Source organism: Leopardus geoffroyi, chromosome B3 (genome assembly GCF_018350155.1).
Source record: "Leopardus geoffroyi isolate Oge1 chromosome B3, O.geoffroyi_Oge1_pat1.0, whole genome shotgun sequence".
NCBI lineage: Eukaryota > Metazoa > Chordata > Mammalia > Carnivora > Felidae > Leopardus > Leopardus geoffroyi.
In genome coordinates this window covers 13011362-13038997 of record NC_059337.1, presented here as the reverse complement: position 1 = coordinate 13038997, position 27636 = coordinate 13011362, and the positions used below count along the sequence as shown (strand labels likewise).

The following is a 27636-nucleotide window of genomic DNA, read 5'->3' as shown; positions in this document are numbered from 1 at the left end:
CAACTCAATACATGACCTGACTGCACAATGGCCACAACTGACAAGAAAATGAGTAAGCTGGAAGGCCAAGTTGAGGAATTCTCCCTGAAAGGAAAAAAACCATGGGAAGAATGAGAAAGACAAGCTAACGGACTTAGAGCACTGAAAGAAGGGTCTAGGAGGTACTTTGTCCTTTTCATATTCCAGAACAGAGTAGAAACGAAGCAACAGGAAGAAAGACACTCAATTCCTTAGAATTAAAAAAAAAAAAAAAAAATCCCTTCTTACTAAACAGAATAAAATTTAAAAAAAAACAAACACAAAAAACTACAGGGGAGCCTGGGTGGCTTAGTCGATAAAGCATCTGAGTCTTGATTTCGGCTCAGGTCAGGATCTCATGGTTCTTCCATGAGTTCAAGCCCTGTGTGGGGCTCAGTGCCGACAGTGTGGCACCTATTTGAGATTCTCTCTCTCTCTCTCTCTCTCTCTCTCTCTCTCTCTGTCAGCCCCACCCCCACTCACTCGTGCTCTCTCACTCTCTAAAATAAATAAACATTTTAAATAAATAAATTAAATAAGTAAAAAAATAAATAAACTATAAAGAAAACACAAATATATTTGCCTGTAAGGAAATGCAAAACCTCTAAAGGATAAAAGCGGCCACAGAAATAAGACATAACAGACTGAGAGAAAAATACTTGCAACCTGTAATAAACAACCATTAATGCTGAAACTTACAAAGAATTACAAACAGAGAGAAGAAACTCAATTGAAAACTGGACAAAACCCACGTTCATTACCATGACAATCCACAAAGTACAAATTAACTTTTTTTAGTACTTATTTATATTTGAGAGAGAGAGACAGAATGCGAGTGGGTTAGGGGCAGAGAGAGAGGGAGACACAGAATCCGAAACAGGCTCCAGGCTCCGAGCTGTCAGCCCAGAGCCCGACGCGGGGCTTGAACTCGCGAGCTGCGATATCATGACCTGAGCCGAAGTCGGACGCTCAACCGACTGAGCCACCCAGGCGCCCCGACAAAGTACAAATTAAAATAAGGAGAATCCACACCCAATCTATGAGATTGCCCAAAACGAACAGTGATAAAAGTAGATATTCAACAACAGTAACATACTGTAAGAGAGGGCATGCTTTCTGCCTTCTGGAGGACAATTTGCCAGGGTTTCTTAAATTTTTAACAACACGTATCCCCTGGATCCTGACTTCTATTTCTAGGTTCTGTCCCGGTTGCTAACAACAGTTATCTTTTTTTTTTTTTTTAAATGTTTGTTTATTTATTTCGAGACAGAGAGAGAGAGAGAGAGAGGGAAAATGAGCAAGCTAGCAAGGCAAGGGACCAGGAGAGAGAACCCCAAGCAGGCTCTGCACTGTCAGTACAAAGCCCAACATGGGGCTCGATCCCACGAACAGTGAGATCCTGACCTGAACCCAAATCAAGAGTTAGTCGCTTAACCAACTGAGCCACCCAGGAGCCCCAACAGTTAACTTCCATGAAGTGTTAGAAGCCAGATGTAGGTGTAAGCACTTTATGTAAGTTATTACCTTCCATGCTTTTAACAGCCTACAATAAAGTTTACTATTATTACCCTCATTGTATAGATGAGGGAACGAACTCACAGAGGGGCCAAGGGACATTTCTTGAATCAAACAACAACTGGAGAAGGGAAGGCTTTGAGCCCGGGCAGTCTGGCCCCACCGTCTACACTTAAGCACATGCTACTTTTTGGAAGATGTATTCTTATTTGTGCCAAAAACAAACACAGGGTGCTCATTACAGTATCATTTACGCTGCCGAGAAAGTTGAAAAATAAAAAGCAGCAACTGTCAGTAGAGAAACTGAATAAATCACACATCATACTATGGAATGTTGCGTAGCATTTAAACGAATGGAGATATACTTGCATGGAAAACCATCGTCGATCTTGAATACGTATCGTGAAGCAAAAAGAAAGCTTATTGCGGGCTAATAGGGATATTACAGTATCATGTTAATTAAAAACATACACGTGTGGGGGTGCCTGGGTGGCTCAGTTGGTTGAGCGTCCAATTCTTGATTTTGGCTCGGGTTGTGATCTCACAGTTCGTGAGTTCGAGCCCTGCATTGGGCTGTGCACGGACAGTGTCGCACTTGCTTGGGATTCTCTCTCTCTCTCTCTCTCTCTCTCTCTGCTCCTTCCCTACTTGTGCGTGCTCTCTCTCTCAAAATAAATAAACTTTTAAAAAACACACGTGTGTACATGTGTGTGTTTTAAAGGCACAGAAACAGGGGGAAAAGTGAACGAATCAAATGATACGCAGATGACAAATGTTCTCCTGAGGGAGGGAAGCCCCGTGGGATTTCAGTGCAGGAAGGGCATGGCGTTCAAAGGGCATCTTCGGCTCTGTGTACATTTGGGGACCTCGCACGGACATCTTTTGCTTACGTATCATTCTCACGTCTGTTCACATATACACATATTCACACACATGCTCACGTTCACGTATACACAAGAAATTATGTACTTCTTACGTACGTTCACGTCTTTTCTTATGTGTAATGAAAGTGGAATCGAGGGAGCGTTTTCTTGAGCAGCTGCCAGCCGCCAGGATAACGCTATTCTCGTGGCCTTATTTCATGGAATTATTACTCATATCATTATGGTGATGATTACTGTCCTTACTGTTGCCATTCTCGTTGTTCATTTAACCACACTAAAGGAAAGGAAGATGCAGGGTCTTCAAATAACTTTGCTGCAAATGCTCGATCCCTTCGGGGTATAGGTCTGAGCTCCGCTCTGTTGCGCGAGACGAGAAAGGTGCACTAACAACACAGAAACGAGAGTGGAGAAACAGGTGCGTGGGCTACAAGGCACCCAGAAGAGCCAGGCTTACCGCAGCGATCTCGGATGACCAGGTTGCGGCCTTCCTTCAGGTGTATGGTGAGGAGGTAGGCAAAAGGACTGGGCAGGTTACTCACGCCATCGCCGGCTTCCCCAAACATCTGCACAGATGGAGAAGGAAGGTAAGTCTGGTGTCTGGGGACCGAGGAAGAGAATTTCAGGAACACCTCTTAACTTGAGAGCAAAAAAAAAAAAAAAGGGGGGGGGCAGGGGGTCGCCACCTTCAAGCCTCACCTGCCACCCCACCCGCCTTGATGACCGGGTCACTAGGTCTTACTAACATATCCTCTATAATTATCTCCAGTGGGATTGTATCCAAATTCACGATGGGATCCTTGCAATATTTAACTCCCCCCACCCTCCAAATCACACAAGGGTTATTATGCCCTCGGAAGTATATCGGTATCTGAAATACCCTTCAACTCCGCGATTTCCTGTAGGATTCTTTCTTTCTTTTTTAATTTTTTTTTCAGTTTCTTTGTTTATTTTGAGAGAGAGCAAGCAGGGGAGGGGCAGAGAAAGGGGCAGAGAGAGAGAGAGTCCCAAGCAGGCTCCAGCACTGCCCTCTCGGAGCCCGATGCGGGGCTCGAACTCACGAACCGCGAGATCATGACCTTGGCTGAAGTCAGGGGTCGGACTCTCAACCCACTGGGCCAGCCCGGTGCCCCTGCAGGATTCTTTCTTCTAGAACTCGCGGAGGAACACGAGGGAGGAAGTGGCAGGCAGAAATGCAGCTGTGGGGCTGGCCCGACAGACATGTGAACACTTCTGAGGTAAAGTGGCTTCCTCATTTTCTCCCCCTTCCCCCCAAGCCCTTCCACTCCTCTGCACCTCCTCCACGTGAAGTAAAAACGTTGCAGTTCACGTTCAGGACCGCTCAGCTGCCGGCCTCCGCGGCCCACAGGTGCATAAGGCACCTGCCCCTCCTGTGTCCACATATGATGCCTTTGCATGCTCTCCCCTCGGCATATTTTTCCTCCATTCCCTGCTCCCCCCCACCCCCGTGGAGTCTCCTACACTTGACCTTCAGTCTTCCTCCCCTCACCTTAGCTCACTCCCCTCCCCAGGAAGGCATCGACTCCCACAGGCCACCATGTTGAATGCAAGTCTCTTTTCGAATATTCATCAAATGAATCCAACTAAAGTTTCGAACCAGAGTTTTGCACTAGTCCAAATTGTTGTCTTTCCAGAGACAAGAAACAGATAAAGTAATTTATCGTTCACTTTTTTGACATTCAATTAATCGATTCTGTGGCTAGGTCTCCCTTGACGGCCTTCTTTTGAAAACTCCCCCGTCTAGGTTTCAAAGCACTTCAGAATGGCTTTGTCTCCTTTACTCTCCCACTCAACTGGAGAGCTGCTCTGTATTTTTAGAAAAATCCGTCCCCGCCTGACAAATCAATAGACTCGGAATTAATCTCTTCCAGCTATAATTCGCCAGGCCGGTCTTTGCAATGGTTCAGCGTTCTTGAAAAATAAAAGAGGCAAAGAAATACAGACGTTCGGTAAGAAATATCTATGGTATTTGCTTTAGCGTTTGCTTTTAAGGCATTGTCACTCACAGATCGTTCTTCAAACTGCTGGGATGTCAGAGAAGCATTCAGATCACCACTGCCGCATAGCTTCTGTAAAGAAAAGAGGAAGAAACAACCTGCTTCAGGAAAGCAAAATGACATTAACCTACAGGGATATCCCCTTGAAGGCGCCACCTGCGCGCTCAGTTTCGGGTACGCGGGCTGCTTTTGCACGTGTGTGGCAAGTCCTGGCAACAAAAGTTTGATTCGGTGGAATCCACCTGCCTGCAGCCTCGGCCGTCTTGGTCACGATCGGAGCATCAGTGTGGATAAGGCTGATTGTCCTCCACCACCGGGCTGCTCCATCGTCCTTGGTCCGTCCAGGGCTTGGCGTGCAAGCAGCTTTCTTCCAGTGAACAAAATGCGAGCAGGAGAGTCACCCCACCAGCGCCCTCCCCGGGCCTGCCTGGCCCCCCTGCCCACCGGAGAGAAATGGACGGATCATGTGCCGGAGACCCGGGCTTGTCACGCAGGAGGAGACGTTTCAAAATGTGATCCAGAAGACCTTCCTCAAGCCGTACCTTCGTGAGACTGTACCGTCACCAACCCAGGGGTAAGAAATGCAAATTCTGAGCAAATGACCTCAGAATGAGAGGTGCCTATGCTTTCTAATTTAAGATGCCCAAGAGGGGCGCCTGGGTGGTTCGGTGGGTTACACTTCTGACTCCTAGTTTTGGCTCTGGTCTTGATCTCTTCGTCGGTGGGATTGAGCCCCGAGTCAGGATCTACACTGTGCAGAACCTGCTTGGGGTTCTCTCTCCCTCTCTCTCTCTCTCTCTACCCCTCCCATTCTCTTTCTCTCTCTCCCTCTCAAAAAAAAAAAAAAACACCCAGGAAATGATCCCACAGAGCAACGAAATGGGTAACAGTCAACAGTCAGTAGTCAGTGTAGGATACAGTAGACCTGTCCATTACGCAGGTTTTATACGTACAACACAGGTTCCGGAAGAATCTGGGGACTCCTTGAAGGTTTCTGGGGCTGATGTAAGGATGGCTGCCTGTATGCAAAGGCAGAGTGGAAGGGAAATGAGCTAATGATCTTCTAGCATTTTGGGATATGTTTCTGTCTGTCGGGCACATTATCCAGAGCTGATTTCCTGTGTGAGAAACACGGGGTCTCTCCCTCCAAACAAGGGTGGGTAACTCTGAAGTCATAGGCAAACTGAGGCAGGCAGCAGACCTGTGGAGGCTGCTTCAATGACCTTGAACCACTGAGGGGAGATGCAGGGACCAGGGGCACCATGGTCTTTGGTCTTTCCCGTCCATCGCATCCATCAGAGAGGTCCTGACACAGGGCAGACATCCCGCCTGGATGGTAGGCTGCCTTCCAGGGCAGTGACACGGAAACACACACACACACACACACACACACACACACACACACACACACATTCTTCGTCTCTGTCTCTCTCAGAGAGAGCTTCAGGCAGAAAGAGGCCCTGGGTTCCCCAGCACAAAGGCAGCTCTTCAGCCCCTAAGAGGCATGGCAGGAGGGTGAGGGGCCATGAACAAGCAGGGGTTCTCTGCATGCAGGGCCCCTCTGCATGCAGGGCCATCACAAAATGCTGCAACCATACAGCCATCGGCCCTAATCACAAGGTGGCCTGAAGCCTGACAAGTCCTTTCCCAGGAAGGACAGAGGCCCTGGGACTTCTGCACCCATGATTCTCACACCGGCCTCCTTCTCCACCAGTCCCAGGTCTAGCATCCCGAAGACTGCAAATAGAATTCATTTACTTCAGATTAATTCACCAGGACCAAGGGTGACTTCAGGCACTTTGACCTTTCCTGAAGGCTCCCAGCCCTGTGGTCACCAGAGTGACCTTGGCCCTGGACATACCACTGCTGCCCAGCCAGGAAGAGAGCCCAAACCCTCAGTGCAGGAGAGCTGTTAGCAGACCAGAAAAGAGGGGACAGCCTCTACGAGTCACCTCCCCCCCCACCCCGGCTCTTCAAACTCCTATTTTGTTCTATGGGAAAGACACCCAGGATGGTTGCACAGGACTATCCGATGACCGCTTTATGAGGACAATCAGAACCTTACTCAACTCCCCCAGTCTCAAAAGATTTGCCCTTTTACAACACACACGATATCTCCCGGAAGCTTAACAACCCCTCCTCTAAAAAAATTTTTTTAATGTTCATTTTATTTTTGAGAGAGAGATGGAGAGAGAGAGAGAGAGAGAGTGAGCGGGGGAGGAGCAGAGAGAGAGGGAGACACAGAATCGGAAGCAGGCTCCAGGCTCTGAGCCGTGAGCACAGAGCCCGACACGGGGCTCGAACCCACGAACCGCGAGATCGTGACCTGAGCCCAAGTTGGACGCCCAACCGACTGAGCCACCCAGGCGCCCCATAAAAACCCCCTCTTCCACCCGATTTACGAAACCAAGAGAGCCCAGCCACACTGCCACGTTCAGATCCCACAAGGCACCACGTGCCGTCTGATGCTCTGTGGCCTGAAGACCCACCAGTGTCTCCGGTTTTAGGAAACGAATCGATGTTCCACTTAACCAATCCTGTGCAAAGGCAATTCCACAAAGCCCCCAGCGCTGGGATCAGGGTTTCCATTTAAAGTACGTGGTCATTCGCCAAAGATCGTGGTGGTCCAGAATCTTCTACTGTCAAATACGAAGGTGGACGGCCAGGCGCTCGAAAACGTCAACCCTCAGAGTACACCCCAAACGCGCTCTCCCAACTTGGCCTCGTTGTATCCATTAGTCCACAACCCCTCCGTGGCTTCCACACTATCAAAACTGACAGCTTTTATCCAAATATATGATACGCCTTCCACTTACAACAACATGGAAATTAAATGTGAAGAATGACATTAATTCAACATTATGGCTGGTTTTACTCACAGAAAAGTCACACAACTTAAACTTACGGTTCCCACGGCCACCGTAACTGTCACACACCGTATATACACACGAAGGAAGGAAACCGATCACCGTAAAGAAGAACCGAAATGCTACATCGGCACCAGAGGACACGTTACAGCTGCTGGGGGACACATAACCTTGAATATTCCCCTACATTCTGCATAGAGCCTAAGATATTACCCACTGAATAGAAGGTACATTATTTCACTTCTTTGTCAACCCAGTAACCACGTCAGTGGGCCTTTTTTTTAAAAACAGCACAATTAAGGGGCGCCTGGGTGGCTCAGTCGGTTAAGCACGCGACTTCGGCTCAGGTCATGATCTTACAGCTCGCGGGTTCGAGCCCCGCATCGGGTTCTGCGCTCGCAGCTCAGCCTGGAGCTGCTCCAGATTATTCTGTTTCTCTCTCTCTCTCTCTCTCTCTCTGCCCCTCCCCTGCTCATGCTCTGTCTGCCTCTCTCTCCAAAATAAATACATAAAAACAGCACAATTAAGAGTTTCCTCAAAGGAGTCCCTGATACCCCACTATCATTAGAATATATTTCTGATGTTCTCAACAAGCATAATCAAGCCCTCTGTTTTTCTTTATTTTACTTTTGAAAACTTAATGGTAAAATTGCCTTTCTGTATATGTGTACAGGGCTACATTGTTTATATGTTTATTTTGAGAGAGAGAGAGAGAGAGGCCAAGCAGGGGAGGAGCAGAGAGAGAAGGAGAGGGAGAGAGAGAGAGAGAAAGAGAGAGAGAGAGAATCCCAAGCAGGCTCCATGTTGTCAGCTCAGAGCCCAACATGGGGCTCAATCCCACGAACCCTGAGATCCCGACCTGAGCGGAAATCAAGAGTCACTTGCTTCACCAACTGAGCCACCCGGGTGCCTCCAATGGTACGGTTTTTAACACACACATAGATTTGAGGGACCACCGCAACAATCAAGACAGAACAGATCTGTCACCCCATTAACACTCATCCGTGCTATCCCACTGGGGTTTAAATCATCCCCAGCCCGCGGCAGCCACCTGTCTGTCTTCCTCACGTAATTTCATCTTTTCCAGAATACCACACACATGGACTCAGCCAATATGCAAACATCTGACACTGACGTCGTTCACTCGGCCCAATGCCTTTGAAGCCCATCCAAGTCGTCCTCTGCAATCATTCAAACCATTTTGGTGGCCGAATAGTATTCGATCCTACATTTATGCATTTGGTGTTGGTTTCACAAATGCCAAACACGTTATTTCCAAGGACACAGGGAAAGATGAATAATTTTGAATATCGTAATGCTAGGGGTGCCTGGGTGGCTCAGTTGGTTAAGTGTCCAGCATCAGCTCAGGTCATGATTTTGCAGTCCGTGGGTTCAAGCCCCGCATCAGGGCTCCGTGCGGATAGCTCGGAGCCTGGAGCCTGCTTCAGATTCTGTGTCTCCCTCTCTCTCTGCCCCTCCCCTTCTCACACACACACTCTCTCTCTTTCAAAAATAAACATTAAAAAATTTTTAAATTGAATATCATAATGCTAAAAAAAGGCTAATAGGAAAAAAAGGTCTAATTACTTAGAAACATTCCAAAATTACGGCAATAACAACGTGGCATGAAAATTAGGATCCAGTTTAACCGTCTCTCCCATAACTCTCTCTGCTGCCTTTTGGGTAAGTGGTTTTGTGTGTTTGGTTTGCTTTGGTTTTCTATGACTGAGAGTTTAAATTGGTATTTCCATTCTACCTGAATGGAAATGGGTGGCAAGGTAATAAACTTTGCCTTCTCTTTAGGGAAGAGTCGTCTAGCTGCAGGAAGGCAAATTTATTAAAATGTAGCAGGATACGGGGAGATACGAGCATGGATGGGCCAATCATATAAAACAGAAAAGTCACCAAGGATCCTAAGAGCAAGACACTGATATGAATAAACAGTTTCCTTTTGTGTATGCTAAATGTGACCTTGTACAAATGCCATCTCCCATGTGGCTCATCCAAAGGCTCTCACCATGAAGTACACACAGGAAGCCAAATTATAAACCATGTAAACAACCGCGGGGGGTTTAAACTTCAGTAGGAGACATCAACCCACAGCCAGGAAAGCTAAATGAGGAAAAAAGCTGGCTCAGGAGAGTGTTTCTACAGTCTCTGGAAAATACTCGGGACATGTCAGTATGGCAAGCAGTCCCCGTAAGACATATTGACTTAACCACTCCTCTCACATCTAGGTTATCGAGAATCCAAACACTCTGGCTGACAGTGGTCACAAACACAAACACCCAACAAGACAAAGGAAGGAGTGAAACGAGCAAAGGGAATGGGATGGCGAGCCAGACCCTGAAGCACAGCCCAGATCCAGTGACGGAATCAAAACGACCCACAGGGCAACTAGAGAACAAGATTACGCTGTCTGGAGCACCTGCGGGGAGCTCAGTCGGTTAAGCGTCCGACTTCGGCTCAGGTCACCATCTCACCGTTCATGAGTTCAAGCCCCGCGCCCGGCTCTGTGCCGACAGCTCGGAGCCTGGAGCCTGCTTCAGACTCTGTGCCTCCCTCTCTCTCTGCCCCTCTTCTTCTCATGCTCTGTCTCTGTCTCTCTCTCAAAAATGAACAAACATGAAAAAAATTAAAAAAAAAAAAAAAAAACTAAATGTCTGTTCAGAAAATTTGGGTCTACCAAATGGCTGAGTCTATGCATATCGCGTTTTGACACAGCTTTGCAGGAAGCTATTGATCATACAATCAAGGTACACATATTTAGTTCCCTCCACCCCAGTCCCAAGAGTGTTTTCTCTGTAAGTGATCACCCTGGAATAATAATATGCAAAATATGAGTCGTGTGTGTGTGTGTGTGTGCGTGTATGTGTGTACCTATAACCCTACTCAGTCACATGTCAGTATTAATCAGTGACCAGCAAATTACAATCCACAACCTACTTTTATAGATAAAGTTTAAACTTTGAAACACAGCCCCACCTATTCATTTGCATACTGTCTATGGCTGCTCTCAGGATACAATCCCAAGGCTAAGAAGTTGCAATAGAGGCCAGAGGGGCCACAAGGCTAGACATACTGATTATCCGGCCCTTCATGGAAAAAGTTGGCCCCTGGTATACTCAACCTTTCTTTTCCTGTTCAGTCACAGTTGTCCACTGACCTTTCACACGCTGTTTCCATGCTGTTACCAGTAGATAGTTTATTTCTTTTTTTTTTTTTTAATTTTAATGTTAATTTTTGAGAGAGAGAGACAGAGGACAGAGAGAGAGAGAACAAGTTGGGGAGGGGCAGAGAGAAACGGAGACAGAGAATCCAAAGCAGGCTCCAGGCTCTGAGCTATCAGCACAGAACCGGACATGGGGCTCAAACTCACGAACCCTGAGATCATGACCTGAGCCGAAGTTGGATGCTCAACCGACTGAGCCACCCAGGCGCCCCACTTGGAGATAGTTTAAAAGAATAATGGTCCCCTTTACGTTTGCTTAGCACTTTATAATATACAAATACACACGGACTCCTATTAACTTATTATAAGGGGCCCACAGGGTGTCAGGAGTATCATCAATTTACAAATGAAGAAGTCCAAGTGAAGAGATAAATGGTTGCTCACTAAGGGAGACCAGAGAGTTAGGAGTTCCCTTGACTGACCTGGGTCCTCTATTCTTTTCACCGTGCCCCGACTTGCCCCAAATCCAAAGTCAGAACACCTCGCCCGGCATGCTGACCGGCAGCTCCCTGCAGGGGCAGACGAGGCCCGGGAGTCAGAAAGACCCGGTTCCCACCCGACTTGTTCTACTTCCTAGCTTCTCGTCCTTGAAAACGCGACCTAAAATTCAAGACGTGGGAACCTGTCCACAACGGGCAAAAAAGACACTCACCGTGTTGACTGTTGGGAGAAAAATGCATTCATTCAAAGGAAGTCTACTGAGCATTACCGTGTTTTTGGGGCCGGACAGCGCACGAGGCTGCCTGTATGCAGAGCGAGCCAGACGGATGGTCCGAGGAGATAACGCTCATGTTCCGTACCCAGCAAGGGTCCTGATACATAACCTCTCGGAAATTGGTACCGGATCGGGGTTGCTTTCCTATTAGGACTGTTATATTGCTATCATGATTCGTATTAAGACAGGGGGTATGTTTAGGAAGACTGGAGGAAGAAAACTCAATGACGGGGGTCAGCAACCTGAGTCCCTCCCTTCATTCCCTCCCTCCGCTCCCCTGACACTTGTATCATGACAGTTGGAGAGATGTCTAATGACACCTCGGGCCCGTGGGACCTCCCTTGGCACACAGGGCTCATCCAGCCTAGGCAGGCTTCCTGCATGGCTCTCTCCCCGGGCAAAGCTTCTCCTTCAGCTATTCGCCGCCTATAGAGCAGGTATCGCAACGCCACCTGTATATTACAGATCCCTGCCTTGCGAGCAGCACAGTATTGAGCCCCCAGCGCTCCTCTGGATGGATGCCCCTCGTGGGTAGCCCGGATAGTCCTCGTGGTGTAGCAGGACCGCCCGACAGGATGGGAAAGTCTGCATGATCCAGCCTCAGAAATAACTCTGACATCTGCTGCCACCCCTCCTCCTGTCCTGCCACACGGCCGCCTGGCTATTCCTGAAACACACCAGGCGTTCTCCTCCCTGCCTGGAGCCGGTGCACTTACTGTTCTCTCCCCTGCAGAGGTTTTTCCTCCAGACGCGCACACACCTTCCTTCCTTCCTTCCTCGCCTCCTCTAGGCGGCCGGGTCGCCATCTCAGAAGAGGTCTTGTCTGGCCACTCTGGGCAGAACTACCACCCCAGGACGGCGCAAGCATCCTCTCTGCTTTGTTTTTCTCCCTTCCACCGACCCCTCTCTGAACCTATCTGTAGCCTGCCACTGTTGAGATCAGGATCGGCTTTCCAGGAGGAGGTGGATTTTTGTCTGCTTTCTTGACCGCTGGGTTCCTGGCGCCCCGAGCAGCATCAGCACATGCGAGGTGCTCAACGCGTGAGAAAGGAGGGAGGGAAGAAGAAACGGGGCACCCAAGCTGTGAAAGACCCTGCAACGTGGCGGACACGCCTGGCTCGCCGACGCCATGAGGCTGAGTGATGATTTGGGGGATAAACCAAGAATCGTAAAAGGGCCCGAAATTGAACTGTGGAGACACTAATGTACTCGTTCGCCAGCTGGAGGCCCGTTCCTCTGCACCAGTTTGTCATTTTGCTTCTTTGTGGTCACTAAAACTGAAGCTCTGTGGTTGCCGAGTAGCGGTTCTAGAAACATCCCAATCAGGTACTTCTCTAAACCACTCAGCTCATCTATATAAGCTGGCACCAAAGCTAGTTATTTAAAATACTAACTGCCAAATGAAATGTCAGGAAAGGATGTATTCCGGTGGGGGGTGGGGGGTGGGAATTACATGAATGAGGGAGGGGGGGCAGTAATCCTTCCATTCAGGGTTATTAGTTGCTGGCCATCATAATAAACCCATTCAAGCACTATAATTACCCCTGTATTTAAAAAGGCACAGTGGGGGTTGCCTGGGTGGCTCAGTCCATTAAGCATCCCACTTCGGCTCAGGTCATGATCTCACAGTTCGGTTTGTATGTTTCAGCCCTGGAGACTGCTTTGGATTCTGTGTCTTCCTCTCTCTCTGCCCCTCCCCTGCTCACTCTCTGTCTCAAAAATAAAAGTAAAATCATTAAAATAAATAAAAAATATAAAAGGGCACAGTGGACACAGCGAAATAACAACCAATATCTTCCTTTCATTACCAACTTTTTTAGATCACCGACTCGGAGGTGTCCCAGGTTAAAGGATCACATTTCCAAACTCCTTGCTGTGCACACAGTTTTGTGTACGGGCTTTGGATTCAGACAGTTCCCAGATTCGGATCCTAGCTCTAACACTACCTGGATGACCTTAGGTAAGCCATTAAACCTTCTCAGCCCTCATTGCATTCTGGAAAGTGTACTGATAAAAATAACTATAATAACACGAATAAATACAAACATAATCATAGCAGTGAGCCCATGCCTGCCACATAGTTTTGGGCCACGAATTCTCTATATTTTTTTTTAGGCTTAAAACTTTATTTTGAATGAAACTTAACTACTAGGCTTTCCTCCCTACCTACCTGAGTCTTAGACACATAACGTGCCCTCCCTGACCACCTGCTCAGAGTGACCCTCTCTACTGACCTCACATGGTCATCTAGCACTGACCGGGGACTGAAACCACCTCGGATCCTTGGTCATTTTTTCCAATATCTGGGCCTACTCTCAACTACATCATCAACACAGAGGACGGGAACCAGAGGCAACTTTCTGTATTTCCTCAGTACCCGATTTTACAAGGCAAGAGAGAGCATCTCGAAAAATAAGTAAGTACTGGGGAAGGAAGTGAGAAGAAAATGCAAAGGAAAAAAAAAAGAAAAGAAAAGCTATTCTTCCTCTGGGTCTCCTTAACTGTAGCTTCTCCATATTTAATCTGACATTGGGGAAGTCCATTAGTGCTCACTGTACATCCCCCTCCAACCCCCCCATCCAGGGCCTCCATGTATCACCACCTTCCTCGACCAGCTGAACTTCTTAAGGCTCCACAGCACCTAGCATGGCCTGTGGCTTAAAAGTCAGCTTCAGAGGGATGCCTGGGTGGCTCAGTCAGTTAAGCGTCCGACTTCAGCTCAGGTCATGATCCCACGGTTCACGAGTTTGTGCCCCCCGCATCGGGCTCTGTACTGATGGCTCAGAGCCTGGAGCCTGTTTCGGATTCTGTGTCTCCCTCTCTCTCTGCCCCTTCCCCACTCATTCTCTCTCTCTCTCTCTCTCTCTCTCTCTCTCTCTCAAATATATAAAAACATTAAAAACATTATTTCTTGAAGTCAGTGTCAGGGAAACATGAGTCAATATATTTCACATAAACAAGGTTTGCAGAAAGCTGGGCAGGAAGAAAAAGAAGGCATCATCTCTGTTCCTCAGGAGCTTCCAATCTAACATGAGGCCAATTTCTAAATAACCAACTAAATACAAGGTGGGGTCAATACACCTAACAGATTCCCCAAGTTTTTCCAGGCCCTGATATAATTATCACTCCATACACATTAATGAAGTTGAGGTTTATTATGATTTGACAATCATGAAACAGTGTGCTGTTGCTATCAAAATAACAGGAACATAAGGTGCCCTTTACCACCTCCCATGCCCAAGTTTTGGTGATGGCAGCAAGGAGAATAAAACTGTAAGACCACCTTTCATCCATTAGAGGCCCGACATACAAAGTCACTGAAAGCAGGCAATCTGGTTGCCAGGCAACCATGAAAACCTACCGGCCTGACTGAAAGTGAAAATAGACAGCTAATAAATTAATGTGTCAATCAATAAAAAGGGAAAGGTCATGCAAGAAAGCCTGGGTACAAGTTTGGACTCGTCCTTGAACCCTACAGGGGGAAGAGACAGCCTATGCTACAGGACTTTAAGAATCGTGGCTTCGTGGCCTAGGCAGGTTGGCCATGTGGATATGGAGGTCATTGGCTCAAGCGAACACAGTGTGAGCATGTCAAGATCTCCTTTGCACCTCAATCTCTATCGTGAGATGAATGGCTTACGAGACACCATTCAGTGTGGAACCTACCCGTTCTCCTTGCAGGGATTCATGTTCGTAAAACAATCTCCCGATTCTATGTGACTTCTCATGTAGGCCGACTTCCAAGAGTCCATACGCCTAACAGATTCCCCAAGTTTTTCCAGGCCCTGAGATAATTATCACTCCCTACACATTAATGAAGTTGAGGTTTATTACGATTCAACTTCCCAAGTAACTCGACAATCATGAAACAGTGTGCTGTTGCTATCAAAATAAATATTAGAGTCTATACGGTATTTAACCCTCATTACAAACAGTCAAGGTTGTCATTTATAGCTCTGTCTCGTGAGCACTGGGTTATCATGAGTTGGTCCTCGGAGCCAGATGGCCGCTGGACAGTTAATACAGGCCTGGGAGGCAGGTGACCTTCTCAGGGTCTTACCCAGTGACACCTTTGCCCACTACCAATTTGCTTTCCCTTCGCTACCTCCCTTACCTGTTCCAAACCCTTTCTTCCTCTACAGATGTCTGCAGAAAGCAGAATGAGGTTAGCGCTCGGTAACAGCAAAAGTGGCATGCCAGGCAAACAAAAGCAGGGTAATTAACACTGACTGTACATCGGGAAAACCCTCACAGGGAGGGAGAATTTGACGGGTGAGAGGGTTTCCTGGAAGAGAAGTACGAGACGAAGAAGTGAGGAGGAGACAGAGGTGAGATGCATAAAGGAAAATGTCAGTGAAAAGCAAGGAAAGTGAGACAGCCTCACGGCATTCATGGGTTTTTCACTTGGGCCACCCGGCGGGTGTGGCCAAGAAAAACGGTCTCTGTGTGTGAGAGCACTTCAGGGACACAAGATTCTGTCAGAACAAGTTGAGATCGGGTTTATGGGCAATGCCCACGGCGATCAGAATTGAGGGCCCAAAGAAAAGTCTGGAGAATCCTCTCTGACCAACGTATCCTTTATTCTAAACCTACTTTCTTCCATTTTGGTTTTATGGCTGGTTGAAGCACCTTCACTGAGACTCTTCCAAGGCTCCATGTGGCTTCTCTGTTCTCCCGTTCTTTCTTCCTCTTCCTTCTTAATCTTGTGCTTTGCTTCCTCATTCCATGTCCCCATAACTGTCAACCTGCACCTTGCTTCCCTGCTGACACTGGCAGGACTAAGAAGAGACTAGAAAACGTTCAGACACCATCATTTGGGGTCTTATGCCACGGCTGCGGGCTCAGCCTGGTACCAAGTTGCCATTGCATAAAAAACATGGAAGACAAACCCCAATGGGTGCCTCCGACCACAGAAGTTCCTTTCCTTACCCCTCTAGAAAGCTACAAACAAAGTAAGTCACAGCAAGGATACTCGGTGCACATCTGATTGTCCCTGTGGTGTGCTGGGTTTGTCACTTGCCAACCGCTTCCTCCCTGCTCCTTGCTTCCCCCAATTTCATGAAAGTGATAGAAACCTGGCCACTATTCATTAGGAAGGAAACAGATGGCCCACATCCTAGATACAGATTAGCCAACCCCAAAACTCAAGGATTCCCCAGGTTTTCCACCTTCATTGAAAAAAAAGAGAAGATGGGGCGCCTGGGTGGCTCAGCCGGTTAAACAGCCGACTTCGGCTCAGGTCATGATCTCGCGGTCTGTGAGTTCAAGCCCCGCGTCGGGCTCTGTGCTGACAGCTCAGAGCCTGGAGCCTGTTTTAGATTCTGTGTCCCCCTCTCTCTGACCCTCCCCCGTTCATGCTCTGTCTCTCTCCGTCTCAAAAATAAATAAACATTAAAAAAAATTCTTTTTTAAAAAAAGAACAGATTTAAAGCCAGTATCGGACTTGGGCTATAAAGTCTACCCCTGTCTAAATCTCTGTTTTTCAGTTAATATCATACAAAAAGAAATTTCACTTACAGTATGATGTGTTTCTTTAAAAAAAAAAAAAAAAAAAACAAGAAAATCAGACTTTAATTAAATCATAAACTGACGAGAACTCACAACAAAGACAACTAACAAAAACCGTCCTAACCTGAATGTACACATTGCTATCACTGATTTCCTCATTACACAAATATGGAGTGAGCAGATGCTATGTGTCAGGCACACAGCAAGGCCCTAAGAAAACAAAGACAAATTAGATGCAACTCCCTTGGATATACCCACTGACCAAATTACACAGCCTAGTGGAGAAGATAAGCGAGGGAGTGACTAACTTCTATACTATGTAATAAGCTCAAGATCCTCGGGGAGTGGGAAAAGCCCACCCAATATCGGGGGGGGGGGGCAACAGAAGGAGGGCAGGTAGGCAGAGCAATGGACAAGAGAGAATCGCGGGGAGGAGCAGAGAGAGAGGGGGAGAGAGAGAGAATCCCAAGCAGGCTCCGCGCTGTCAGCACAGGGCCCAACACGGGGCTCAATCTCACGAACCCTGAGACCCTGACCCGAGCCCAAATCCAGAGACAGATGCTTAACCGACTGAGCCAGCCCGGTGCCCATTTGCTTTCTTTCAAAAGGCTGAGCTAAAGGAGAAAATTAATGAAAATATTCTATTGGTAAAGGACTAGGAATTGCAAGATTTTTTGGAGTTAGCCCTGGGAAGAAAAAATAACCACTGGCAACCAACCATCTGCCAACCAGCCGTTCACCATCACTAACCAGCCCCTTAGCACAGCCCACCCTTCCCAGCATACATCGCACCAGAAAGTTCTTCAAGCCTTTGTTTCAGGTGCAGCAAAATGCTCACTACCCCCACCTACCCCACCCACAGGCCCGTGTTCACCATATTTCTTCACCCATCAAACCTACGCCGGCTTGCACAATGCCTCGCATGACACATCTATGACCCACGCACTGATTTCTTCTACCTCCTAAGCTGCCAAGAGGCAAGGCTTGGATGTTTTGCACAGTTTCAGTATCTGCTTGCCTTTTCTGCTGCCTTTAGAGCTGTACAAAGCTGTCTCTCAATACAACAGAACTTGAGGGCAGGGTCACTCTCCCATCCATTTCTATTTCCAGTCGTAACCCTCATGATGCCCCAGAGTAGGTATGCAAATATTTATAGTCCACAAAACAGTTTCACAGCACTAACTTAAAAAAAAAAAAAAAAGTCTAATCTGAGAGCGTTAGCCGGTCAAAGCCAAGAAACCCACCCATTTTTTTTTTCTGATAACTTATAAGTACCAAGATAAAGATTAACTTCAGTATCTAATTCTCAGTGTTACCCCCTTCCCACTCAACTGTGAATTATGAGCTATGTTTAATAATTCACCTAATTTATATTTTGATGAACAGAAATAGAACCTTTCAATTTATAAACAACAGTAAAAACCATAACCTCATTGCAAAATGAATTTCCTAAACGTAAGGGGCAGTGAAAAAGATAGTCATTGAATGGCTAAGGGTGTTTTATTGTAATGTTTCCAAAGGAATCTGGTCACACCTTCCGAGTACCCACGATCCATTCTGTAATGACACCCAAAAATATGACATAATTAACAGGCTTTGGTTCTGAAAGTAAAACCAAAATGCTCAGTTAAATAACCAGCTTCCCATGCAATTATAACATTAACCTGGAATATAAAAAAAAAAAACAAAAACAAAACTTAACTTCCCTCGACACCACAACATACGTCAGTGCCATTAGTGTGGAAATTAAAAAAAAAAAAATACTAATATCATCCAAATCATGATTTAGTAATCTGGTGGCTGAATTTACATGAAATTCATTCTAGAAGTACAAGATTTGTCTCATAATTAGATTTGGTTCTTTTATCTTATTGAAATACCAGAGCTTTGTAAAATCAGTGAATCTGTAAGAATTTGCATCCTTCAGATTTCTTCCTTTTGGTGTTTTTTAGAGCATGCGAGTGAAGCTGTCCACAAACCAATATCCACACGTGTGCCCTAGCACATACACATGCGCACGCGCCCATGGATTCTTGCATATGGAGGACTGAGCAGTGGTGGAGAGAGAGACACGTGTACGCTTAAAGCAGAAAGTTCAAGGGAAAGTTATGCTCTTAATTTCTTTGGCAGGGAGATGGAAAAAGGCAAACCCATCCAATAGGGCTTTTAATGCCTTAAAGTGTCCCAGAAACGTTGTCTGTAATAGTTTTAAAATACACAGAGGTCAACCCTAAAACAGACGGGAACAGTGGGTGCAATCAATATCACCTGAATCTACATTCTTGTAAATGACATTCTTTCCCTCCAAGCTAACCACAAAAATAACTCCTAACCAAATTTTCCAAGGGCATCGAGTGCACTTAAAACAGAGAGAAAAAAAAGAAAGAAAGAAAAGACAAGAAAAAGGAATAGGAAAGCGCCCAGCCCTGCTCTCACCTCCGGCTCTTCCAGTGCATCCTCTTCAAGGGGAGTTTTCTGGAGCAGATCCAAGATGTCATTGCTGGAAGGTCTCCTGTCCTCGGCAGGAGAGGCATAGGCCTCCTCGGAGTCTGTTTCCCCCACGTGGAGGTGGCCTGCTTCTTCCTGGCTCCAATCCAATTCTTCTTCAGACTGTTTCAAGGAGCTACTGCTGCTCTTGGGAAAGATCCCTGCAGTTGACAGGCTGCTGGGCACTGAGGTATAGGACGACTGGGGCCCAGAGTAAGGCCGCCCCTCTGGGACCAAGGCCTCGGCCTCCAGGAGGTCAGGGACAGAAAGGCTGAGGCGGCGGTCCAGGGGACGCCTTGCCCTTAGATCTAGGGGTTTGTTTGCATTCTTCTTCACCTTTCTCTTGCTCAGGTTGATTAACAAAGGCCTGGTCCGCTGTTTCAAAGAGCCCCAGACAGATGGTTTATCCATATCCATAACTGCATGAAGACCCAGGAAATCACTCCATGAGAGTGTCTCTCTACGGAAAACAACTTCAGTGGATCCTAGAAAACAGAATATAAGAAGACAGAACATGAGCCTTTGCGGCGGTAGTCGAGCACATCAAAGCTTAAAATGTGACTTGAAAGTCTCACATTTTCCACTAAGGGATCAAGACTGAAGCATTTGATCGGTAATGTCTGCAAGTATTTTTTTTAATGTTTTTTAATGTTTTATTTTTATTTTTTTTTTGGGGGGGGAGGGACAGAGAGAGAGGGAAACACAGAATCTGAGTGTGAGTGATAGGAATGCTCCACAAATAAATATGTAATTACACAGACCGGTAAATTCTATGCAGGAAAGGGGGTAATTTGAGTTATTACAGATTGGACTCAATAGGGATCAAATCAAAATCAAATTTGGATACAAGAAAATGAAACGGGACCACTTTCTTTCACCAAACACAAAAATAACTTCAAAATGGATTAAAGATCTGAACAAGAGACCTGAAACAATAAAAATCCTGGAAGAGAGCACAGGTAGTAATCTGACATTGGCTGTACCATTTTTTTTTTTTTTAGATATATCTCCTGAGAGAAGGGAAATAAGAGGAAAAACAAACTATTGGAACTACATCAAAATAAAAAGCTTCTGCACAGCAAAGAAAACAACAACAGTCAACAATCAGGCAACATGCTGAATGGGAGAAGATATTTTCAAATGACATATCTGATAAAGGGTTAGTATCCAAAATATATAAAGAACTTATATAATTCAACACCCAAGAAATAAGTAATCCAATTAAAAGTGGGCAGAAGACATGAACAGACATTTCTCCAAAGAAGACGTCCAGATGGCCAAAGGACACATGAAAAGATGTTCAACATCACTCATCATCAGGAAAATGCAAATCAAAGCTACAAGGAGACATTACCTTAAGTCTGTAAGAATGGCTAAAATCAAAATCATAAGAAACACCAAGTGTTGGCGAGAATGTGGAGAAACAGTTGGTGGAAATGCAAATTGAGGCAGCCACTCTGGAAAACAGCATGGAGGTTTCTCAAAAAATTAAAAATAGAACTATCCTATGATCCAGGAATTGCACTACTGGGTATGTATCCAAAGAACACAAAAAAAAACTAATTCCAAGGGATACATGTGTCCCTATGTTTAATGCAGTATTATTTACAACAGCCAAACTATGGAAGCATCCCAAGTGTCCATCAAGAGATAACGGGATGAAGAAGATGTGGTAGATATATTTGTGTATACATATACACAATAGAAAATTATCCATCCATAAAAAAAAAAAAAGGAAGTCTTGCTTGCCATTTGCAAAACATGGATAGAGACAGAGAGTACAATGCTAAGCAAAACAAGTCAGAAAAAGACAAATACCAGGGCACCTGAGTGGCTCAGTCGGTTAAACATCTGACTCCTGATTTTGGCTCAGATCATGATCTCACAGTTCGTGAGATAGAGCCCTGCGTCGGGCTCTGTGCTGACAGTGCAGAGCCTGCTTGGGATTCTCTCTCTCTCTCTCTCTCTCTCTGCCCCTCCCCTGCATGTTCTCTCTTTCAAAATAAATAAACCGAAGCTGGGGGGGGGGGGAGACAAGTACCATATGATCTCACTCACATGTTCAATTTAAGAAACAAATGATCAGTGGTGCCTGGGTGGCTCAGTCGGTTAAGCGTCCAACTTCAGCTCAGGTCATGATCTCACGGTTGGTGGGTTCAAGCCCCGCGTCAGGCTCTGTGCTGACAGCTCAGGCCTGCTTCAGATTCTGTGTCTCCCTCTCTCTCTGACCCTCCCCTGCTTGTGCACTGTCTCCCTCCCCCGCCGCTCTCTCTCTCAAAAATAAACATTAAAAAATCTTTTCAAATAAAAAAAAGAAACAAATGATGAGAGAAAGAGACAGAGACAGAGAGAGAGAAGCTGTAAGTAGACTCTTAACTACAGAGAACAAACTGATGGTTACCAAAGGGGAGGTGACTGAGTAGTTGGGAATTAAAGAGTATACTTATCAGGATGAAAAATAATGTTTTTAAAAAAGATATTTACCTGAAGGACTTAGAGATTTATCCCAAAAAAATCAAATTTGGAGAAATAAACCTTATTCTATGTGTCAAGTAGCTCATAATAGACCCTTCCAGAACAAAAAAGAGCAGTGGGTCAGGTCATTCTGACCTGCCTCTATTCCACTGTCATGTTTGGCTGAGGATAAAAGAGGCCAAGAGCCACAACAAAACACATTTTCTAAAATCAAGGACTCCAAGCGTTTGTACTCAGCCCTATCTCACTCCAAGACAGGATATTTAGCCATAGAGAAGTTATTGCCTTTCGAAGAGCAGGACTGTGAGAGTCTACAGCCTTTGCCAGATGACCACCAGTACAGGCAAGAGCTTCTCCCAGGATGAAATGGGTATCTTCAGTAGGCAATGCAGAGATGAAAAGCTAGGGTTCTAGAGACAGACTCCATGGGTTGGAATTTTGCTTCGTTACATCCTACTTAGAGGTACCATCAGGGGCAAGCCATTGTACTAAGCCTCAATTGTCTCACCTATCCAATGGGGATTATATTATCTGGTGTACAAACAGAATGACACAAAGTGCAAGGCACAGTGTCAAAGGCAGAGAAAGTGTTCAGCGAAGAAAAACTATTTTTTTAATCTTGATTGATACTGTTGTCATAATTTCCAATTTTGGTATCTTACTCAATTTATTCAAAATCTCTGGATCTCATTATTGTTTCAATTTTACACAGCTTAACCATAACTACCTCATTGGCCTCTTGTGAAGACTGAATGAATTAGTCTATATAAGGTGTTTAGAACACTGCTTGGCACAGAGTAAATATTTAAGACAATGTTAACTGGTTTTTAAATTATTATAATTTCAATTATTGCACACTGAGTCATTCTAGCTTTGAAAGCATAAAATATTTTACCACTTTTTGCTGCTTTTTAAAATGTTGCTCTAAATATAAACCTCTATTTCGCATTAGTAAGACACAAATACCTTATTTCACAACTCATAATTTAACTTGCAAATATGCTAAAAAGGATTGTTTCTATCTTCATTTAGGAATATTTTAGTCAATTAGCATTTGGTTGAATGTTATATAAATGTTTATTAGATCTAGTGGGTTAATGATTCAGTTCTTCTATACTCTTGCTCAGTTTCGGTCTACTAGTCTTACCTAGAGAGGTGTGCTGGGTTGCTCAATTATAATTATGAATTTGTCTATTTCTCCTTTCACTATGTCAGGTTTTGCTTCTGTATTTTGAAGGGCTGTTAGTTGGATACATGTTTACAATTGGTATATCTTCTTACTGTTTAAATCCAATCTGACAATCTCTTTTAATTGGTTTGTTTAGACCATTTACATTTAATGTAATAATTGATATGTTTGTATCAAGGGTTCCCAACCTATGTGTTTTGTTTGTTTCCATTGTTTTTTATTCTTTTGTTTCTCTTCCTTGCTTTTTTCAAGGTTAACACTATTTTTTAGTGTTCCACTTAATACATCAATTATGACTTTGACCACATTTCTTTTAATAAAATTTTAGTGGTTGCTCTAGAAGTTACAACATGCATAATTAACCTTTCACACTCTCCTTAGAATCATCTCTCTGATCCACCTTTCTGTTGTCCTCTTCAACTTTTAAGGACTCAATGTGATTCAGTTGGGCCCACCAGGATAATACAGCATATTCTCATTATCTCAAGGTCTACAGTCTTAATCACATCTGCAAAATCCTTTTCCCACTTAACGTAACATATTCACAGCATCTGAGGATTAGGATGTGGGATTCTGTAGGGCAGGAGATTATTCTGCCTACCATATAATGATATAGGTATCCTCTTCTTCGCCCCTTGAAAAGTTGTCTTCTATATTACATCTAAATACATTGCAAATTCCTATCAGACAAGCTTTTACTTTGATTTCAATCATGAACGGCATTTGGAATAATTCAAGAAGAGAAGAACAGTCTATCATATTTACCATTTTCTCCATTCCTGATTTTCAAATTTCTGGTATCAGTTCCCAATAGTATAAGAAATTTCCTTAACCGGTTATTTTATTGCAAGTCTGTCGACTCCAAATTCTTTAGATTTTACCTCATATAAGAATATCTTCATTTCATCTTCAAAGATATTTTCTTAGAATCCCAGATTCAACACTTTTCTTTCAGCACTTTAAAAATGGTATGACCTTTCCTCTGGCTTCCATGATTTCCACTGAGAAATCTGAGTCATTTGAATCACTGTTCTCCTACAGACAAGGTGTCACTTTTTCTGACTGCTTTCAAAATTTTGTCTTTAGTTTACAGCAGTTATGATATGCGTGGGTGTGTGTTTCTTTGAGTTTATCTTGTTTGGGGTCGCTTAGCTTCTTGAATCTATAAGGTTATGTCTTTTGTCAAACTTGGAAAGTTTGCAGCCATTATTTCTTGGAATACTTTTAGCCACATTCTTTCTCCTTTCCTTCTGGGACTCCAATAATACAAACATTATGCCTGTTGTTATTGTCCAACAGTCTCAGCATCTCTGTTCAATATTTTTCAATCTTTCTCTCCTTTGTTCATACTGTATAGTTTCTATTGATCTACGTTCAGATTTACTGGTTCTTTCCTCTCTCATCTCCATTTTGTTACTGAATGTACATAGTGAGGAAATCTGGGGGTGGGGTAGGAGAGGGCAAGGTGGGGAGACTATTGTATTTTTCAGTTCTAAAATTTCCATTTGGTTCTACTTCATATCTCCTATTTCATTATGGATACATTCCAATTTACCTTTTACTTCAGAATTCACGATTATTCACTGAAGCATTTTTATAATAGCTGCTTTAAAGTCATATTTTATTTGTCATCCATTGTCTTTTCCATGCAATTTGAGATTTTTGTAGTTCTTCATAAGCCAACATGGATCGTATCCTAGACATTCTGAATGTTCTTATAAAATCTCGAGCCTTATTTAAATCTATGGAGAACGCTGATATTATTGTTTTGTCAGGCATCTGATTAGCTTCCAGCCACAAATTCCAACCCACGTTTTGTGGGCTGAGGTCAGTGTTGTTCTCAAAAGCCATGAAGGGCCATTGCAATCTGTCCTGGGTACGCACCATATAGAGGTCACTCTGAGACTTGCATAGAGCTCTATTCATCAACCACATTCTCAAAGTAGATGGCATGCTAATCATGATCAGATGCATGAATGTACAGGTTGTGGTCAGTTCAGGAATTCACAAGCTTTATGGAATCATTTCCTGAGCCCCTCTTCTCAGCTGCCTCCCCTGATACTCTCTGATACCCTGGAAGTCCCCTTTTCTTCATTTTATTTTTAATTTTTTAAGTTTACTTATTTATTTTCAAAGTGAGATAGAGAGAGAGAGAGAGAGAGTGCACAGGGGAGGGGCAGAGGAGGGAGAGAATGCCAAGCAGGCTCCACGCTGTCAGCACAGAGCCCGGTGAGGGGCTCGAACCCACGAACCGTGAGATCAGGACCTGAGCCAAAACCAAGAGTCACACGCTTGACCAACTGAGCCACCCAGGCACCCTTGGAACTCCCCTTTTCAATCCTCTGATCAGAAACAACCCACTACTGTGATCCCACCAGAGTAGTGGGAGGATTGATAGAGATTAAAACAAAAAGAAAGAAAGAAAGAAAGAAAGAAAGAAAGAAAGAAAGAAAGAAAGAAAGAAAGAAAGAAAGGAAGGAAGGAAGGAAGGAAGGAAGGAAGGAAGAAAGAAAGAAAGAAAGAAAGAAAGAAAGAAAGAAAGAAAGAAAGAGGGAGGGAGGGAAAAAAAAGGAAAGAAAGCAATGATTTAGCCCTGTTCTCAAAACTACAGCATCATGAAGTAGGAAGGACATCCCCCTCATCATTGTTTTGGCTCCTGTCGGATCCTGTGTCTCCCTCTCTCTCTGTCCCTCCCCCACTCGCGCTCGCTCTCTCTCTCTCTCAAAAATAAATAAACATTAAAATTTTTTTTTAAAAAAAGTAAGTTTTGCAAAATCCTTCTGACCAAAATTTCCCCATGTGTGTAAGTAGCACAGAACCAGAGGTCCAGAACTACAAACATATAAATATTAAAATACAGGCCCCTCCAAGAAGAGGTGTTCTTAAAGGTGTACATAAAGCGAATATACCACTAGACCGCGGTCGCTTCGACGCCTGAAAACATTACCCCTCCAACCGACGGCGCATGAAGATGGAAAGTCTAACACAAGAATAAATTCAAGGAACAGTTAGACTTGAAGAAAAAAGCCGGTGAGACAAATCCAACTATCTGGATAGTCAGCTTTCCTCACCTCAGAGGAGATTTACAAACAAACTAAAACCTATCGGCTCCATCGTCTGGCATGACAGAAGTTCCCAGGTTATCATCATAAGATCCAAAGAGCTGCAAGTGACAATGTAGCCCGCGCTCTGCAAACCATCAGCGCTAGAAGCTTCGCCCAACGAGATACCTGTGGTGCCCAGCCTGGTAACATGCAGCCTTCATTTATTGAACGGCAAGAAGCCTTCTCCTTCTTCAAACCACTAACGGCAGGATAAGGTCTTCGCAGGAAATGGCCTCAAGCCCAGAGGCCTAATGGAAGTTTCATTTATTACGGTTTTAACCCAGACATCCTCCCCAGCTGGCTGCGAGCAATTGGCCAAATGGAAAAAGAGAACAACAAACCTTTTAAATGCCGGCCCCAAAGTATCTGATTGAACCTGCACCACATCCACGCTGTGAATAAGAAACACAAAGGAGAGAGGTCCGAGAATGACAACAGCATAATTGATTATCCGGCACATTATTCAGTCACCCTGGCTCAGACTGTGCTTCTCGACGTTCCCCTTTAGCGTAAATATGATGAAAAGGGTTTATTTTCACAATCTAAGTATCAACACAAATGACAGAGCCGCAAGTAGTTATTACTAGTCAGAATGTGTCATTACTAGCTTTTTAGAGAACCATTAAGATATTTTTATCACCGGCAGAAAGGAAATTTCATATCGCACCTTGTTAAAATGGGAGGAAAAAGCAAAATTTAAACTAGATTCAATAAAGGTGAAAATCTGATGATATACACTCCTCCTGTGGTATCCGTTTCCTCCTGTGGGAAAGGATAAAGGCAAATTCTAGTCTGTGAAAGGATTATTTTGAATTCTGATAAAACAGGGATAAGAGGCTCTACGTTAGACTATATTTAATCGAGCTGGTTATAAGAAACAACTTCCCCACCACAGAAATGTTATCTAAAGGAGACTATCCTTGGGGTGCCTGGGTGGCTCAGTCAGTTAAGCATCCGACTTTGGCTCAGGTCATGATCTCGCAGTTAGCGGGTTCGAGCCCCGCATCGGCCCGTGTGCTGACAGCTCGGAGCCTGGAGCCTGCTTCGGATTCTGTGTCTCCCTCTCTCTCTGCCCCTCTTCCGCTCGTGCTCGCTCTCTCTCTCTCTCCCAAAAATAAATAAACATTAAAAAAATTTTAGAAAAAGAATAAAGGAGACTATCCTTAATAGAAAAGTCCCTGCAAATCACTCTTATATAAGAAACAGAAAATGCAACCGCTTTTAAAATAAATTTGGCTTCCCTCCCCCCCTAAAATGCAGCTTCCCAATCAATCAGTCAAATTGCTACTAAATTTGTAATCCAATTGAGGTAGAAAAGATCATTCTACATGTTAGATATATTATTTAAAAAATCATGGGGATAGGGGCGCCTGGGTGGTTCAGTCGGTTGAGTGCCCGACTTCAGCTCAGGTCATGATCTCACGGCTCATGGGTTCGAGCCCTGCATCGGGCTCTGTGCTGGCAGCTCGGAGCCCGGAGCCTGCTTCGGATTCTGTGTCTCCCTCTCTCTCTTCCCCTCCCCTGCTCATGCTCTGTCTCTCTCTCAAAAATAAATAAACATTACTCGGGGCGCCTGGGTGGCGCAGTCGGTTAAGCATCCGACTTCAGCCAGGTCACGATCTCGCAG

At 44.9% G+C, this 27636-nt stretch overlaps 1 protein-coding gene across 6 annotated transcripts in view; it reads right to left on the bottom strand.

The window, feature by feature from the left end:
• Nucleotides 1-27636, bottom strand: part of MCTP2 (multiple C2 and transmembrane domain containing 2) — a 241814-nt gene that overhangs the window by 169721 nt on the left and 44457 nt on the right. For 5 of the 6 annotated variants that reach the window (XM_045448744.1, XM_045448743.1, XM_045448740.1 and 2 more), the window contains 3 exons: nucleotides 19191-19726; nucleotides 4442-4504; nucleotides 2872-2980 (listed from right to left, as the gene is read on the bottom strand). In XM_045448744.1, coding sequence (XP_045304700.1) covers nucleotides 2872-2980; nucleotides 4442-4504; nucleotides 19191-19658 — 640 coding nt within the window. In that variant the 5' untranslated portion in view covers nucleotides 19659-19726. The remainder of the gene's footprint in view (nucleotides 1-2871; nucleotides 2981-4441; nucleotides 4505-19190; nucleotides 19727-27636) is intronic. The other variant, XM_045448742.1, reaches the window with a different exon arrangement.